The 18,847-nt window shown below is 39.9% G+C and overlaps 1 protein-coding gene across 6 annotated transcripts; it reads right to left on the minus strand.

Annotated features, from left to right (window-relative positions):
* Window positions 1–2,221: 2,221 nt before the first annotated feature.
* PRNP (prion protein (Kanno blood group)) lies at window positions 2,222–18,772 on the minus strand. Of its 6 annotated transcripts, none has more exons than XM_074208151.1 (3): window positions 18,571–18,772; window positions 10,543–10,655; window positions 2,222–4,471 (listed from the first exon to the last, which is right to left on the minus strand). In XM_074208151.1, exon 3 carries the CDS (start codon window positions 4,459–4,461, stop codon window positions 3,676–3,678), a length of 786 nt encoding a protein of 261 aa, XP_074064252.1. In that variant the 5' UTR covers window positions 4,462–4,471; window positions 10,543–10,655; window positions 18,571–18,772; the 3' UTR covers window positions 2,222–3,675. The 6 variants fall into 6 exon arrangements, with proteins under 6 accessions (XP_074064252.1, XP_074064254.1, XP_074064248.1 ...); XM_074208153.1 differs by having other exon boundaries at window positions 10,543–10,684; XM_074208147.1 differs by lacking the exon at window positions 10,543–10,655.
* Between the last annotated feature and the right edge of the window lie 75 nt (window positions 18,773–18,847).

An 18,847-nucleotide genomic window follows, 5' to 3' on the forward strand; every position in this document is an offset into this window, starting at 1 on the left:
AGCACCTGGTGATAGATGTTGGTAGCTTCCTATTCTGTCAAGGACATAGAGTTTGGAAATTTTTAGAAGTAGCTTTGCCAACTCAAAATCAGTCATAGAAAAGTGGGAATCTGAGCAAAGTGTGACTTGAACCCAAGATTATGAGAGATTTTTAAAAAATTAGAAAAATAGGTAGGATTCCAGGGACTAAAATTCTAAAGGTTTGATGAATTCAAGTCAACTGACTGAAATGAATCAATTTCCTAGGGTGCTGACATGTTGGTGTCCTTTGTTCTTGAAGAAAATCATGACATGGGAGGGTGATTCCATGACATGCAAGTGGGTAAGAGTGATCTTTTGAAATATGGTGATTAGAGGAGCAACTGAAATATTAGAGAACAAATTTTTTGTATTTTAAAATGGAAGTATGAGACCACAAATGATAGGTCAGTGAGTTTGATTTTGATAGCAAAATTCATGTAAGATATTAAAGGAATGACTGGCAATTATCAATAAAAAGTGATTACAAACTTAGCATGACATAAAAGATCATGTCAGCCTATCCTCATTTCTTTACTTGACAAGTTTTCAGAAATGATAGAGCAGGAGAATGCTGAATATAGTTTACCTATATTTTAGGCAAAATGTATGCTCCAAACTAATGCTATCTTGTGGTAAATGTGGAATAATGCCTAATTGGGTGCAGCTAGGAGCCACAGTGCACTTTGAATCAGGAAAACTCATCTTGCTGAGTTAAAACCTGGCCTCTGACACTTTTCTAGCTGTGACCTGGGTGAGTCATTCAACCCTGTTTGCTTCAGGTTCCTCTTGTGTAAAATGAGTTGGATAAGAAAATGGCAAGCCACTCTAGTTCTCTAGGTTTTTGCCAAGAAAACCTTAAATGGATTCATGAACAGTTGGACATGACTGAAAAACAACTGAATATGATCAGTTGAGTGACTGGGACTAGAGAAGTCATTTATGGTTCAACATCATATTGGAAGGTCTCTGGTGGAGCACCCAGAGGATAGGTCAAGTCCTATGTAGCTTAATATTTTTATTAATGATTTCAACAAAAGCATAGATACCATGCTTGTGAAATTTGCACCTCGTGGGGCTTTAGCTGCATTGATAATTTCATTTTGCTGACATGAAGTCCCCTTATTAATTTGCTTTGGTGTTTTTAACTGATTCTCCTCTAAAAGTTCACCTCTGATACTTCATCATAATAAGTCTGGGTTCTTAAATATTCTGTTAGCCAAAGCAAAACAAAGCAAGTTCTGCCAGATTGAAGAGGCTTCCAACATTTGTCTGGCAGTGAACTCTTCTTTAGGTTAAGAATTAGTCTTGCTAAGTTCATACCAATTCATTTCCAGAAGTTGGTTGCTAGAGGGTGAAGGTATAGTTGGGCTCCAGCATTATGGACAGAACATGGCAACTCCCTCCCCCAAATCAGAAAAATCCATGTAAAATATTTTGGCCTCCCCTTTTGTACCAGAGAAGATTGAAATTTTTTTCTTTTATGGGATGGTTGCAGAATCTTATTGTAAAATTTGGTTAAGTATTTGATTATAGGCTCTCTGTCATCTGCTAGCCTTTGTATGTTGCTGCAGCTTTCACGAAATTCCCATTTAATTTTTTTTATCAGTCCACAATATATTGAAACCATGATAAAATTGCAGGATAGAAAGGATATCTGTAATGGTACTATCAAAGGCAAAGACATGCTCCTGAAAAGTTTATGACAGGGCAAATTTAAATAAAAAAAATTAAAAGAGCTCCTGAAACCATGAACTGGTTTCCAAATAGGAACCATTAGTCATGCAAATCAATGCCTATATTCAGTAAGAGACTTTACAAAAGATGCTCACTTCATCTGTTGCCTGTTTAATTTTTAGTCAGATATTAAACATTTATAAATTTTTAATACATCAAAACAAGTACGTGCTAAGTTACAAATCTAGAAAATGTCTTTATATTACTAAGAGCATGCAAATTTCAAAGACCACATTCCCCTGTGCATTATGGACCCATGCAGGAGTCCATTCAGCAGGTGGTGCTCAAAATCTACAGATATTTTTTTCTATAGAATAGGCATCTGGAATCTTGGAAAGAAATAAAATACACTGGATACTACTCTGAGGGACAATTGTTCTGAGCAGGATTACTAGTTTATCATATCCAAAATTTACTGATTACAAAGATTACCTTTACATTGCAAGCCAATCACAATGCAGAACAGTGACAATGAAAGCTATTAATTTATTCTACGAGAACAATTTTTTTTTTTACAACTCAAACAAAAATCATTTAGACAGATCATCTCCCTGTCTTCTTTCCCCTCTCCCACCCTTTTCTGAGATATTCTTATTGGGGATTGGATTAATTAAAAAATAAGATTAATTTTTTCTAATTCTTCCACCTGAGGAATTCTTTTACTTTGACTTTAAGTGTTCATCTAGTATAGATGCTGCTTTATCTTGAGGCAGGAAAAAAAGCTACAACTGCTTCTTTTATTTATAAATTCACCAAACTCTCTCCTTAAATCCTAAAAAGACAAATTATACTTTAACCAAATGCTGATTCTTCTGGGCCAATCAGCCTCTGTCTTAAACCTATCAATGCTGACACCAATGCTGGCCTATGTGCTTATAGACAAATAGACTCAACAACATGGTGGTAACCTTTAATATTTTCTAGCATTGGAGAGGACTTTCTTAGTTATTGGGGAGTATCTGCTTTGCATCTTCATGTTCTTGGGTAGACTACATTGGCAGACATGGTTTATACTGAATTTAAACAATATATACATATTGTTAAGTCTGAAATGACAGCAAAGTACACCCAAAGTAACACCACTTTCCAAACTTGGGTTCCCCAGAAGAACAGTCTCCAAAGCCCAGGCTACAGCTTACACAAATATGCTTATTTCACCGTTGACAAGTAGACTTGGCCTCTGGGCTGAATATATTTTTGGTGCAGCCTCTGCTGAGTATCCCCCATTATAAAATTCAAGACAGTAGTCACAGGACTCTGTAACAATGGCTCTTCTTATTTGGCAGCTGGAGCCTGGGCCCACACAGTTGGGTGATTTCTATGGTTTGCCTAGACAGTCTCCAGTCTTTTTTTCCAAATGTTGAAAATTATTGAGAGGGAAGTACATCAGGGTGTGTTAAAATGTATGAATGAGTTCCCTAAAAAACATTGATATCACAGCTGATAAGACAAAGAAGAAATGGGGCTTTGTACCTTGTGTAAGTTTGCTAATCTACTAATTTAAAGAACTACAAGGAGGGAGGAACGTTTGGGTGACATTTCAAGCAAGCAGTGTCTATTTGGAAAATACGTTTTGAAATCATTTCCATTTCAGCCTCAACTTGCGACCTGACCCAAGTGTCTATGTGGACCAGAAGTTACCTAATGCTTTCCTTGCTTGGAAAGGATCCTGACAAAGGCAGCATAGATCGGACAGATGCATGATCAAAATGATTTGGAGGGAGAGTGCTGACCTGGCCTCTGGGATCTACTGGCCATCCCCCAGTGCTCGCTCATGAGTGAGAAGGGCCTTAACCTATGGGTGACAGACATAGAAATGAGAAACTGCTGCTATTTGGGCTGCCCTTGCAGACCAAAGGATGCCCTTCTCTGTAAAGATTAAGAGAATAAACATAGAGAGAGTAATCATTGGAAGGCTTCTTAGCTCACAATCAGGAAAATCAAGAAGCTGAGAAAGAGGAGGGTCACTGGGGGGGCTGAGAAGAATGCCATGTTGCCATACCGAGCTGCGGCTTGGTATTCATTCTGGTACTGTGTGATACACATCTGCTCCACCACGCGCTCCATGATCTTGATATCGGTTTCTGTGAAGTTCTCCCCCTTGGTAGTGGTGGTGGTAGTGTGTTGTTTCACTGTGATGTTGACACAGTCATGCACAAAATTGTTCTGGTTACTGTACTGGTCAATGGGTCGGTACATGACTTGGTTGGGGTAGCGGTACTGGTTTTCACGGTAGTAGCGGTCTTCATAATCATTGCCAAAGTGCATGACGGGCCTGCTCATGGCACTCCCCAGCATGTAGCCACCCAGCCCTCCCACAACCGCCCCAGCAGCAGCTGCCCCAGCCACATGTTTTAGATTGGGTTTGGGTTTATCTGGTTTCCACTTGTTATTGTAATTGCTACCACTCTGACCCCAGTTAGAGCCACCATGTGGTTGACCCCAGCTGGAACCCCCAGGATGAGGCTGACCCCAGTTGGAGCCCCCAGGATGGGGCTGACCCCAATTGGTGCCACCTCCCTGAGGGTGCCCCCAGCCAGGATATCGGTTGCCTCCAGGGCTACCTGGCTGGCCAGGGTAGCGGTTGCTTCCTCCACTGTTCCATCCCCCTCCAGGTCTTGGCTTTGGTTTCTTACAGAGACCTAGATCACTCCAGGTCACAATGAAGAGAGCCAAAATCCAGTATCCCAAGCGGATTTTTCCCATGGTAGCTGATCTGAAAGAAAAAAAGGGGAGGGGTCACAAAAATTCTGGTTTTATTTAGAAACCTTTAAAGGAAAAGGAGGGAATACAAAAGAAAGACTTTTTTTTGTCATAATGTGATATCAGGAAGAAGTAGGATACTTCTATAATTAAAAAAATAGCAAAGATTGACAACCTTGAAGGAAATGTAATCTGCAAATTTCCTTTGAGGTTCTTTATGGGGGAACCCCTTAAAAGCAATACTTAACCTTGGATTGTAGCAAAGAGGGACACAAGCCAGATTATGATCTAATCAAAGGAGAATACAGCTCATCCTTCAGCAGGCATTCCCTCTTCCCTAGTCATGCTATCTCATCTAGTTGGACTAGGGATTTAATCTTTTCATCTCTGGAACCTCCGCCCTGGGATCCTGCTCTCCTGATTGGTGATTGCCCTCACTTGTCCTGCTGTTTCGGGTACCTGGAGCTCCTCTCCTTTCATTTGCAGTTCTGGGGAACTGCCATCAAATTCACCTCTGCCATGTTTCCTAGAAAGGGTGCTTCCCCCAGTTCTCTACTTGCCCTTCCAGTAACTTCCCATAGGCCCCTCCCTGCCTAACCCTTCCCTCTCCATGTTGCCTCCATTATTAAAGTTTAAGCTTCCTGAGGGGAGAGATGGTCTGTTTTTGTATTTGATATATTTTATCAGATTTAATGATTTTTCATTCCTTCTTTGCACGAGTCTGTCCCCATTTCTGCTTCATGGAATCCTCAGCTTCCTTCCAGAAGTACCACAGTCTAAACCAGACCTTTCTGGATTTCCCCCAGCACCCCAGATGCTGGTGGGCTTCTCTCCTTCACCTTGCACAAAACCCCAGACACCGGAAGCTCTTCATAAAGGAGAGCTGACTGACTGAGCTACCCCAGTCTGAATCTCATTACTATTGTTGTTGTTGTTGCTGCTGTTTTTACATTTAATAACAAAAAAGTAAGTCTGCTAATATGGGTCAGGTCCAATTCTGAGTAAGACAGATACAAAAATAAAAATGCAGCAGCCTCTGCTCTCCCAGCACTTCTGCGCTAATGGGGGAAACAACACATTTCACATATAATTGTGTGTTTCCCACTGGACTGGAAGCTCTTTGAAGCTTACACTTATTTTATGATTCCTCAAAGGGTTCAACATAGTTCTGGGCTCATTCCAGGTTATACACAACTTGTTCCCAATTAAGTATATACACAGACTATGGCCTCTGAGCTATTAAGCACACCAAACGGAATAGATGATACGACACGTACCTCTCCATATAGAGTTACATATAATTACATGTGTATTTATATGTGCATACACAAATGCATATGGTGCCTGCTATTTAAGCGTTATTTATTGTATGTTTATATGTTTATATGTATATGCATGCCTGACAATTTTGTATATTTACATATATATACAGCAGCTAGTTATCAGAGCAATGGGTCTGGATTGAGGAAGACTCATCTTAGTTCCAATCTGGCCTCAGACACCAAGCAGCTGTGTGACCCTGGGCAAGCCATTTAACTCTGCCTCAGTTTCCTCATCTGTCATATGAGTAGGGGAAGGAAATGGCAAACCACTCTAGTATCTCTGCCAAGAGAACCCCAAATGGGGTCCAAAGAGTCAGACACAACCAAAAACAATTGAATAACAAGTATATATAAATATATACAAATATGTCTCTATGTGTATACAAATAGCATATACTTATATAGTATATATGTATAAAAGTATAATATACAATGTATTATATTTATGCAATATATCCATGGGATATCTATCATCAAATGGCATGGATCACACATACATGTGCTTTTACACATGTATTCACACAAATATATATAATATCTAATATAAATATAATATAAATCTATATAGTATATAAACTTATTCACTATAATGTAGTCTATATTTGTTGTTAGTTTTTTGATCACATCTGACTATGAACCAATTTGGGGGCATTTTCTTGACAAAGATGCTAGAGTAGCTGGCCATTTCCTGCTCTAGCTCATTTTAGAGATGAGGAACTAAGGCATACGGGTTTAAGTGACTCACTCAGGGTCACATAGTGTCTGAGGTCAGATTTAAACTCAGGAAGATGACTCTTCCTCACTGTAGACCCAGTGCTCTATTCACTGCTGCCCTTGTAATATATATTATACATATACATAAAACTAGTTAAGTAAATATATTATATAGAGAGAACACATATATTAAACAGCATGAATTACATATGTGTATATAATTACATATGAATAAACAGGTATGTATTAACATATTGTACATACAAACATATATACACAATATGTAACTATTTGTGAATATATAAGCACATACTATATTTTATATTTATATAGTTGCTCTCATTTAAGACACATTGTATGTTTTTATATATATGTATATATCTACACATACAAAATTGTGTGTCTACAGATTCAGTATTTCATCAGCTGTATTTCATATGTGTGTGTGTGTGTGTGTGTGTGTGTGTGTGTAGAAGATCTTTCTAATAACTTTTGTAAGCACAGAAAATCGCCAGAGGGAGCTGATTCCAAAGGTAGACCATCATTATGCCATTCTACCTCTCATGGATTTAAAAAAAATGTTCCTTATTGCTGGAGCAGTTTGAAGTCTTAATTCCTTCAACTTTTGGTTGGAGAGGGATAGGAGAGTGGACTTCCTAGCCCTGTGTTCATTCATTCCCACGTAGCATCCCCTCACTCATATCAAATTCACGTGCATGTCATAGCATCAGCTCCCTGATGTCATGGTCTTTTTCAAGAATGAAGGACAAACACCAACCCCTCAGCAATATCTTTAGGTCATGGCCCTTGCCACCTCTTGCCAGGACAAACTTCCTAATTAGACTCTGCCTCCAGCCTCTTCCCCTCCCCAATCTGTTCTCCCCACAGCAGCTAAGAAGCTACAGGAGCTTCCTACTACCCTTCTGTTTGACACCAAAAACCTTTTTGTCTGACGGGTCAACCTATCTTCTAGACTGATTTCACTCAACTCTCTTGTTCACTTGACATTCCAGTCAAGTTGGATTACTCTTCCCTCCTCTCTTCTTTCCCACCTGTGTGTAAGTATTGCCTTCCAGGTCACTCTAGCTGGTTTTCTACCTCATGAGCTGGGTCACCCTAAAGTCTGATAGGAAAGGGCAGGGGCTACTTTCCTCAGAATAAGATCTCATCCAAACTGCATTCTGTTTATACTCTAAACTGGGTCTCTTAGTTGTGGTCCTGCCCCAAATTGAAGAGCATGTACCTTAAGAATAGGCATCAAGTCCTTCAGAGACAAAAGCTGGAAACTAAGGAGAAAAGTCTGGATCCCAATTTAATGATTGGTCATTAATATACTAGTAAAATAATTCTCTAATAATTACCTTTATGGTAATTAAGAAATGCTTGCAGAATTGAATCCCAGTTAAGAAATACAATATTTACACAGATAAAGACAAAGTAATTGAGGAGAAATAGAAAACTATTCTGTGAAAGCTTAGAAAATGGTTTTTGAGCTTAAAGGAAATGAGGGATTCTAAAAAGCAGAAGTGAGGAGGGTAGCAGGGTGTGCTGATATTTAACTATCAGTTCTTCAGGGTAAAAAAATGTATTCATGATTCACACATTAAGTTTAATCTATATTACTGTTTTGTTTATCACTTTCTTAGATCTAGATAACCAACAAAATAGTAAGTTAAGTTTTGGGGGGTATCTTATTTCCCAGGTGTAAATACTCGCATTGAAAATTTAACAATTGATTCTCTCAAATCATGTTGAAATTAGTACCAGAGTAGTCTTGCTAATGTCTAAAACCCATAGGAGGATCTGTAGGTGCTGGGTCTCTGGTCACAACAACCCATAAAATTGGCTCTAGAACCCACTACTGATTGAAGGGACCTGAACCTCTGAAGGATCCTCTAGGCATTTCTTTTCTTTCTTTTTTTTTTTTTTTGGCATTCTTAAAGGTAGGTCTTCACCCCTACACATGGGAATGCTCAATATTCTCTTTGGAGACTTATTTACCTTTGCCAAGCCTTCTTGGGGAGCCCAGATCTAGGAAGGTGCTGGTCCAATGACCATGTCTAAAGAATCACTTTTCCTTTACAACAAACAGAAATGTTAGCCTTGGGTCAGAGCAGCCTCTGGATGTGATTCCCTGGGAAAACTATCAGAGAATCTCAGCACTTAGAAGGGGTCTCTGGTCCTGCTCAATCTAGCCAGCACTTTTTTGCCAATCTATCCAGATTTTGCTTGGAGGGCTTGGGGACAGGGCTGCTACTATGTCCTGAGGTAGCTCACTCACTTTTCAATCTGTTTGATTGTTAGGAAGGGCCAATCCTGCTTTAGACCTCTGTTCCTAGTTCTTCCCCTTATGGTCAAACAATCCTTAAGCTCCTTCTTCCAGGTAGCAACTCTTCACATAGAAGATGGTTACCATATTCTCACCAAGTCTTCTCTTCTCCAGGATAACCATGCCCAGTTTTTTCTCCTGATCCTCCTATCTGCTGTAGTCCTTTTCTAGAGTACCTGCTGTAATACTTCTAGAGTCTTAATCAAATCTAATCTCCAGTTCTTACTAAGCTAAGTGTCCCTAAGCAAGTAATTTCACTGCTGCCTGCCTCAGTTTTCTCACCTGTAATATGGGGATAAGAACAGCACCTATCTCCCAATGTTGTTGTGAGGATCAAAAGTGATAATATTTGTAAAGTGCTAATATTTGTAGAGCATAGTGACTGTTTTCTTCTTTCCTTTCTAACTGTCCCCTTATGAAAATCACTTTTTAATTTATATATTTTACACATAATTACATATGTATATGTTGTCTTCAAGATAGACTAAGCTCTTGGAAGGTAGGGATGCTTGATGTTTGTTTTTGTATCCTGCCTGACAAATAGTAGGGGTTTAATGAATGGCTGTTGAAGTGCTTTAAAATTTTTGTTTAAAAATGTATATTACCCTTAAGCCTGGGATAGTAGGAAAAATCCTGAGAGAAATAGAAACAGAGAGGAGACGGGAATCTAGGGAGAGAAATACTGGGATGTTGGTAATACTACTGACAGTTCCTACCTTAAATTAAATAAAATATATAAATATGACAAAATTATTTTATAAATTAACCACCACTTTCAGTGTTTACACTGCTAATACTCCCTCTCACGAAAATAGTTCGTGTATGCCTTTTATCTCTTGTCAGCAGATGGGTTAATGGCTTAAGATGAATGACTTTAATCATCTACAGTTATACTGATATGAATAAAGGTGGTATTGGTGGGGGTATGGGGAGTAAAAAAGTTATTCATTTCTTCACCACCTGCGGGACCAGAGATCATACCCACTGAAGCAGATTAAAACCCCTCTACAAGTTGGTAGAAGGTCTTTCAGATTTTCAACTTATGAAAAGAGGAGGTGTGGAATGAAAAAAATCAACACCCTGGGATGAATTTGGTCAGCCTTTCTAAGTTTAGTTAGATGGTCCTTGGGTAGAAGACATCCAGTCCATTGCCTAGAAAGCTTTGGATATATGTCCTGCTTGGTTAGATCTTGTAGAGGTGATGCTCTTCAAGTCTAGCCTTTAGGAAGTCAAGAGTTCCTTCTATGTCATGAAACATGAAAAGAAGATAGATTCCATGGACTCATGTATTAATTTAATTAAGTGTCTGACTAGAGTAAGATATTATGTTACAGGAGACCTTTCTTTGATCCTCTCCTCCATTCTGAGAATGCCCTTCCATTCACTTTGTATATATCTTGCCTGGTTATTTATGTGCTTGTTGATTGTCTGACTATACATGTTAACGACTTATTCACTAATGCTCTTTTGGGACCAATAGAAAATCCCAGTGGAACTTTCCACAGAGAAATTAAAACAACAACCAAAAAATGGAACCAAAACAAAAACCCGTCACTACTTATAAAATTCTATTCTCTTTTTTCCCTTTCTGCTTTCAACCTTTGTTCCCCACTTTTCTGCCTCTTTGTGCCAAGAGGTTATCTCATGTTACCCGAATATTCATTTAATCACAAAAACCACAATTCTGCCTTCTAGAGATTCACTTAGAAAGATACATACCTCTTTTACCTGGAAACACACTAGATGCCCATTGGAGCTGGGTGGATTCTTGGAGCCCTCAAGACCAGAGATTCCTAACCCAAGGTTCATAGACTCCCCCATCCAAAAAAGGTCTATGGATAGATTTTAAGAAATCCATGAACTTGAATGGAAAAAAAATTACAACTTAAGTTTCATTAACTGAAATTTAGCATTTCCTTTAATTAAGAATGTGGGCAACAAATCACAATTGCATTTAATTATGAATGTAGACAACAAATCACAATTAAGTATTTGTGACAAATTTCTTTTTCAAAAATATTTTGGTAATTGTATTTCAGTATAATTGATTTCCTTTGTCATTCTGTGTATTTTATTTTGTGCTTTAAAAACATAATTCTGAGAAATGGTCTGTAGGCATTATCAGACTGCCCAAGGGGTCGATGATAGAAAGAAAAAAAGGAAAATTCTCACTAGTCCAACCCAAAGCTGAGGAGAAATCTCTACTATATCCTGAAAAAGTGGTCACCCAATGTCATAATTTTCTGAAACAACCCATTTCCTTCTGGTTGTCATAAAGATTTTCCTTACTTGAATCAAAAATAGTTTTGTCTACATATTGCTCCAAGTTCAGAAGAAGGGAAATGGAAATTTCTCAGATACAAAGCCTTCCAACCATCTGAAATGGGAAGGGCTCCTTCCCCCTGGAGAGAGACCTCAAGAGGGAGAAGACCCACTCCCCCATAGGTACGTGCCCCGTTGTCCCATTCAGGGATGCCTGAGTTATAGAGAGAAGGGCGTTCTTCTAGACCAGGAACTTGGGGCTCCTCTAATGATGGTTCTGGTAAGCCTCCTAACTAACTCAAAGATGATGACACATTTAATGCCTGTTTATCCTCTTCCCCTTTAATCTCCCACCCCAAGAATCTTAGACCATGTCCATGTAGCTAGAACTCATGTTTACAGAGATGTCCCCTGCTTAGCTGGGCATAGCAAAATGAAAAGGTCCTGGAAGCTCTTGAGGCCAAGGTATATTGAACTATCTGGTTAAACCTTGGGTCATTCTGAAATCACAGGATCACTGAATGGTATAACCAGAGTGGATCTTAGAAATTATTTCATAGTCTCTTAGTTTTACAGAGGAGGAAACTGAGACCCAGAGAAGGTTAAGTCACACAGGTTATAAGGAATAGAGCTAGAATTCAAAAATAGTGAGCTTTTTTTAAACTAACTCGATTATTTTGTTTTTATAGTCCAATTAACCAGAACAGCGTGGAGGGAAATTTAATTTGGGCTTGAGTAACCATAGGTTGTTATGTGTCATAGTTTGTAGCATACTGTTCTTAGAATTTGGGAGAATTGAGTTTGAATCCTATCTCAAACACTTATTGTATAATTTAACTTAGTTTCTTCATCTGTAAAATTGGGGTAAGAGTAGAATCTATCTCTCAGGGTTATTGTGAGGATCAAAAGAGATATTTGTAAAGCACATCCTATATAGCTTGTTTCCTCCTCTCTTCTCATCTAGGTGACATGGTCAGTCAACATGTTAGTATTAGAAGTATTAGAAGCAGTATACAAATGCAGATTTTTCCAACTCCAAGCCCAGTTCTATAGCCCCTAGGATGCACCGACTAAGAGTGAGTAATCTGACCTATGAAATCAATCCATAGCCATTTTCGATCAGTCCTTGGCTCACTTGGTTTTTCTCCTTCCTTTAGATGTGCATTTAAAAAGAATCATACTAGATGATCCTGGGCAACTCATTGCTGGCCTCATTGTTTCCACATCTGTCAAATGGATTAGAGAAGGAAATGGCAAGCTACTTGAGTAGAAATTTCCACATGGGTCAGGAAGAGTCAGAGTGTATTGAAATGACTCAATAACAATTACCAGAAGCTAGAGAGGTTAGTTAAGGGGTCCTGCAGGCAGTAGGATTTGAACTATCTTAAAGGAATCTCTGGTAACTGAGAAGCACAGTTGAGGGAGCAGAGAATCCTAAGTGTGGGGACAGCTAGAGTAAAGATATACAGATAGGAGGAGTGTCATATTGGAAAAATTACAAGTAGGCCAACTTGATTGATAAGAGGAGAAGGGGAGTAAAAGACCAAAAAAGCAGGGTTAAAGGCAGCTAGCTCAATAACTTGGCCCAATGACTCAGCCATCTAGCTTTCCAGGAGACTCAGATAATCCTCACAGTACTTCACATTTTAAAATGCTCTAAACGAGCACTTCTGTGGTGTCTCCTTCAGCAGCCTACTAGATCTGCAATAGGTGGCCTAAGTTGGATCCTTGTTTTGACACCTTGCTTTAGGCACCAAGGTGACTTCCCAGGAACAGAGTTTATTGGACATTTAATAGCCCTGTAATGTGCTCTCACCCCTTAACTTTGCATGTTGAAGCATTTTGAATATTTAATGCTGCTACTGTTGCCAGGCAACAAGGATATCAGGAAGTGGTAATATGGTGCTGGGGATAGAGAGAGTGACAGAGCTAGAGTCAAAAGAAAACCTGGGTTCTCTGGACTTCCACACTTGCTATTTTTTGAACTTCTCTGGATTTTTGTTGTTTGCTCATCTATAAAACTGGAATATTCCTCTAGTACCTACCTCACGGGAACATTGTGAGGTTAAAATGAGGTAAAATGCTTTGCAAATCTAAATGAGTTACATCAATGTCGTCACCTGTTATTGGAACAGTTTTTACAAAACCTTATCTTCATTTTCTCTTAAGAAGGTTACTTACTTTCACTATTATTTAGGGCATACATCTTTATTAATTTTGAAGTGCTTGCCAGCTGAAAAATACATAATTAAGGGCAGCTCTGGGGAAAAATAATTTTAAAATCCCATCTGTTTAAAATCAGACTAACATACAGAAAACATGATGAAATGGAGATGCTATGGTACAAGGGAAAAAACATTGACTTCGAAGTCAGGGAACTGGGTTCAAACCTCTCTTCTACCAACTCCATCTAGGAGTCTGTTTCTCATTTATACAACCAGGGGAGTTGGACTACAGGCTTTTGAGGTTCTTCTAGCTCTTCTGCTATGGTCATTAATCATGGATGAAAACTATCAGGGAAGGGGGGCATGGTTTTTAGAGATTAGAAATGATTGATTAAAAACTGGAAGGGATTCTATAGTACATCTGATCTAATTTTCCCTTTCACAGATGAAGAAACTGAGGCCCAAAACAAGATTTGCCCAAGGTCACCCAGGTGGTGAACAGCAGAATCAGGGCTGAAAATGGGTCGTAGGGGGCTTTACTGTAACTTCCCCCAGCCTTCCTTCTAACAGATAATGACTTTTTTTTTTTGATTTTGCAAGGCAGTGGGGTTAAGTGACTTGCCCAAAGCCACACAGCTAGGTAATTATTAAGTGTCTGAGGCCAGATTTGAACTCAGGTCCTCTTGACTCCAGGTCCTGTGCTCTATCCATTGTGCCACCTAGATGCCCCTCACTGCGACACCTAGCCAACCCTTAATGACTTTAAAAAAATTCAACTTTTTCTTTATTTAAAATTTGACAGACTCAAGCATTTCCACATACGTGGAAGAATTTAAAAAGAAGATTGTACAGGAAAGTCCAAATTTCTCTTATGCACAGACTACATACACTTTAGTTTCAAAGTTTTACCACTTGTTTATGGTTCCTTCTGAACTTCCATCTATTTGGTTCATTTTTTTAAAAAAATGTTTATTTTCCAATTACAAATATAATTTTCAACATTCTTTTTTTGTAAGATTTTGAGTTCCATATTTTTCTACTTCTCTTTTCCCTCCTCCTCTATGACAATGAGTAATCTGATATAGGTTATACATGTTGAATATATTTCTATACTAGTCATATTATATAAAAAAAGAGAAGAATTAGAACTAAAGGAGGAAAAAACCACGAGAAAGGATAAAATCCAATTTAAAAAAAAGGGAAAATAGTATTCAGACTTCATAATTCTTTCTCTGAATGTGTTTGGCATTTTCCATCAAAAATCCTTTAGAATTATCATTGCTTGTTTAACTACTGAGAACTAAGTCTATCATAGTTAATCATAATACAATGTTGCTGTTAATGTGTTCAAAGTTTTATTAGTTCTGTTCACTTCACTTAGCATTAGTTCATATAAATCTTTCTAGACCTTTCTAAAGTCTGCCTGCTCATAATTTCTTACAGAACTATAGTATTCCTTCACATTCATATATGACAATCTGATTAGCCATTCCCCCTATTGCTAGGCATCTCTTTAAGTTTCAATTCTTTGTCACTACAAAAAGAATTGCTATAAGTAATTTGGTACATATGGTCCTTCTCTTTTGATCTCTTTGAGATACAGACCTAGTGATATTGCTGGATCAAGAATATGCATAATATTATAGCCCTTTGGGCACTGTTCCAAGTTGTTCTCCAGAATGATTGGATCAGTTCTTGGTGCATTTTATTTAAAAAATGTCACAGAATGATTGTCTTCCTCTTCTTCTGTTTTTGGGCATTACTACCCTTAGACTCTTCTCCCTCTCTAATTCATGGTGCAATTAAGAAACAAAACAAGACTTTAGAATAAATTCAACAGGAGAGTTGTAAGACTTTACTCTGAGACTTTCTGGAAGAAGAAGGAATGTCACCTTTCTCTCTCTCTCCTCTCTCTTTCTCCACGCATACCCCCATATACACAAATATTTATGGTATGTACTATAGATAGATGTAGGCAGCTGGAATAGTTGGATATGACTTAATCAACTGAACAACACTATATATGGATAGACATGTATTTTGCATTCATAAATATTAACATATACATTTATAAGCATCTAGGTATTTGTATATACACATACTATATATATATATATATATATATATATATATATATATATATATATAGTTAGGTAGTCTGTAGGTCTGTAGAATATTAAGCTTGGAGCCAGGAAGACTTCTATGTGAGTTCAAATCTGGTCTCAGATGCTTCTTGTGTGTCCCTGGACAAGTCACTTAACTCTACCTCAGTTTCCTTATTTGTAAAATGATCTGGAGAAGGAAATGGCAAAACACTCCAGTACCTTTGCTAAGAAAACTAGTGGGGGTCATACAAAGGTTAGATACAACTGAAAAATGACAGATTTATATACATACACATATTTACATGCATAAATATGTATATTTACACATATACAATATGTGTTATATAGTATATATCATAAAAATTTGTGTGTATATATATATGACTTTAGAGCCTGTCTCTTTATAATATAAATATAAGTGTATATGTTCTCTTAAAAAGAAAAAAATGTCCTAATTAGCAAAAACAAATTGAATTTTTTTTTTTTTGTTCAGAAAGAAAAACATTGCAGGACTCTGTTCTGATACAGCAATTTCTTAATTCTTCTTGCATGTTGCCAGCTTGTTATTTAAGGAAGGCCTGGGAGCAGAGGGAGCTGACTCTGCATAGGGAGTGTCTCCTAGGCCTGGTCACCACCAACTGAGAGACTGTATCAAGGGCCTTGGAAAGTCTCTAGAGAAGCTGCCTTCAAGCAAAACTGGGAGCTTAGGGATTTGCCAGATTCTCCTATCTTAGCATCCTTATCTTGGTTTACTAGTTCTCACTCCCTCCTAGCCTGAAACAAAGATTTATTTATAGCTTTTTATTTTTTGGTAGTCTGGTCAAAGTTCTTCAGAAATTTTCCTCTCAGAAAAATATCTTTAAGTGAGTGTGGGCACACACACACACACACACACACACACACACACACACAGACACACATACACACACTATGTAGTTAGAGCCCACAGGCTCATCAAAATACTTTTTAAAAAGCAACAGTGGATTGTAAAGGCTAAACAGAATATAGTGAAAGCCTCTGGGAAACTTCTTGGATTGGAGAATGATGGGAGTTTCTTCCCAGGTTTGCCTCTCTAAACTGTATTGTAATACCTTTTTTTTTTTTTGCAAGGCAAATGAGGTTAAGTGGCTTGCCCAAGGCCACACAGCTAAGGTAATTATTAAGTGTCTGAAGCCGGATTTGAACTACGTTTTATAAGTATATTGGACTAGTAAATTCCAGGATTGTAGAGACTTTATCTACTTGTTGGTTCTTCCTTAGTGATCCCCAACGTCCTCCCTGCTAGAAAATGAATTCTTAATGTATGCTGAACTAAATTTGTAGGAGAAGTGACTTTCCAAGCTCCTAAGTGTTCGAGAGTGGGTTGGAATCTACACCTTCCCATTCCCGGGGGAGCCTCACTAAACGAGTTCTTTCCTTTCCCCTCTATTGCCTTGCCCACCCCGACTTCCTTTTTCTTCCTACCATTCCCAGATCTTGCCATCACCACCTGGCTCCTCCTACCTTCCCGCTCCTGCCCTGCCCTTCCCCCTTCCCTTGCCTCTCAGCCCACACCCAGGGCAGCACCACGGGTTACTTTGTTCGTTCTAGAAGCTTCCAGCAACCAACCGGGCCAGGCCCTTCCAGCGATCTCTACCCCTACCCACTTCCTCACCTGTCTTTCCCCCTGCTTCGAGAGCAGCGAGCTCAAAAAGCATCTTAGCAGGAAGAACGACGGATTCTTTTTCCTTCTAAATTCTAAGGCCTGATGGAGGAGGAGATGGAAGGGCAAGAAACGAGCGAGCATCCTTGGATGGGGTTTGGGGATGGGTTCTCTGGAGGAAAGAATTCGAGGATCGGCCGGACTGAATATGTTGTGGTAGCTACTGCCACGCAGTTCCTCGTCTCCTTCCCCTTGGGTTTCCTCTCTGCCATCTCTGAATAGTTACCAGATAGCCAGCCTCCTCCCTGCTCCCCAACCCCCAAGGCATGCCGTTGCCCATTCAATCTCAACCTTTGCCCCTTTCTTTAATGTTGAATTGGATATCTGTGATCTTTAAAATGTGGAGTTTGGGTTAGATCACCTCTGGGACCCAATTCCTGCACTCTGTCAATCTCCTTTCAGCAAAATGCTTACAGAGAGATGGTGCAATCTGCTGTAGGGTTATATTTAGCATCTTACAATTTACCAAGTGCTTTTCTGATCTCATTCGAACCTCACAATAATCCTCTGGGCGATCTCCATTCACAGCGGGCTATCTTATCTTCACTTCTTAGGAAAAAGGACCGAGTAGGCCCCATCATATATTTTCCTCCAAGGTTTGTCAACCAATAAAACTGCTAAGCTAATAGAATTAGAGCCAGAAAGGATTTGGGGTCATCTGGGCTAAAACCTTTCATAGAGACAAGGTTTACAGGGAGAAAGAGACTAGATTTTTAAAAAAAAAGACTGGAGTGTTTGCAGACGCCTCCTTGCCCATCTCCTATCAACGCAGGACTAGTATCTTATCAGAGCAAGCCACACCTGTACGTGGAGAAACACCGTCATGCTCCAAACCACAAAACCTCCCGGAGCATGTCTCCAGTTCCCCCATACGATCACAATGTAGACATTCTGGGACACCAAGGGATGCAATCCAAAATACCCCTCCTTCTCACCTGGAGGGAAACGCCCATCCACCCCCTCAAGGCAAACACACCTGGTCTCAAGATCTCTTAACTCATGTCTGCCCACTTCGGAATTCGCACAAACCACCTCCTCCCATTGGAAATAAAACGAAATTATTTTCTTCCTGCAGATGCCTCCCTGTCACCCCCTGCGCGCGCATGAAACACACACACACACACACACACACACACACACACACAAACACACATTTCTAGGTTAACTGCTTGCATGGCGCAATACAAGTAAATCACCTTCTTCTCATTCAATCATAATCCTAGGCATTAAAAAAAATTAGGGCCAAGCTGGGCTTGTTCCCTTCACACAGCCAAGCTACTCAGGGCACTGTTCCTGAAGCCCTGGCATCCCCGGGGCCAAAGAAGAGGAGACAACCGCCATCTCCTACCCCTTCATGTGACTGCCCTCTCCCTGGCTTGGATCCCCGGGTTTCATCCTCTCACCCAGCAGCCCCCTCCAGGGCCCTGAGACGCAGAGGCGGCTGACCCAGGGCCCCAGCTGTCCTCAGCCAGGTGTGGATCGCTGCTCTTCTGGGAAGGAGCCCGAGGCTCACCTTCGCAGCTCCTGGGGGGTCCGCGGCCGCGCCGTTCGCCGCTGTTAACTGTCCGGCAACCGAGAGGAGGTCTGGAGCGAGCTTACTGGGAGAAGGAGGCGATCGGAGCCGAGGGAGGAGGAGGATGGGGAGGAGGTGGCACTCCTCTCCTCCAATCTCCTGGGCCGCGGCTCCTCCCTCCAGCCAATGGCAGAGCCCTCCTGCTGATGGAGCGAGCGGCCGGGGGCTCGGCCCTGCCCCGCTGACGCGCCCGCAAGGAGTCACAGAGAAAGGATGG

Source organism: Macrotis lagotis, chromosome 1 (assembly GCF_037893015.1).
Source record: "Macrotis lagotis isolate mMagLag1 chromosome 1, bilby.v1.9.chrom.fasta, whole genome shotgun sequence".
NCBI lineage: Eukaryota > Metazoa > Chordata > Mammalia > Peramelemorphia > Peramelidae > Macrotis > Macrotis lagotis.

Bases quoted from the DNA above. Each gene is read 5' to 3' on its own strand.
- PRNP (XM_074208140.1), bottom strand. From the start codon at position 18,452: ATGAAACCCGGGGATCCAAGCCAGGGAGAGGGCAGTCACATGAAGGG. The intron at 4,472-18,405 runs GTAGGAGATGGC...TTTTTCTTTCAG, and splicing joins GAGGGCAGTCACATGAAGGG to ATCAGCTACCATGGGAAAAA.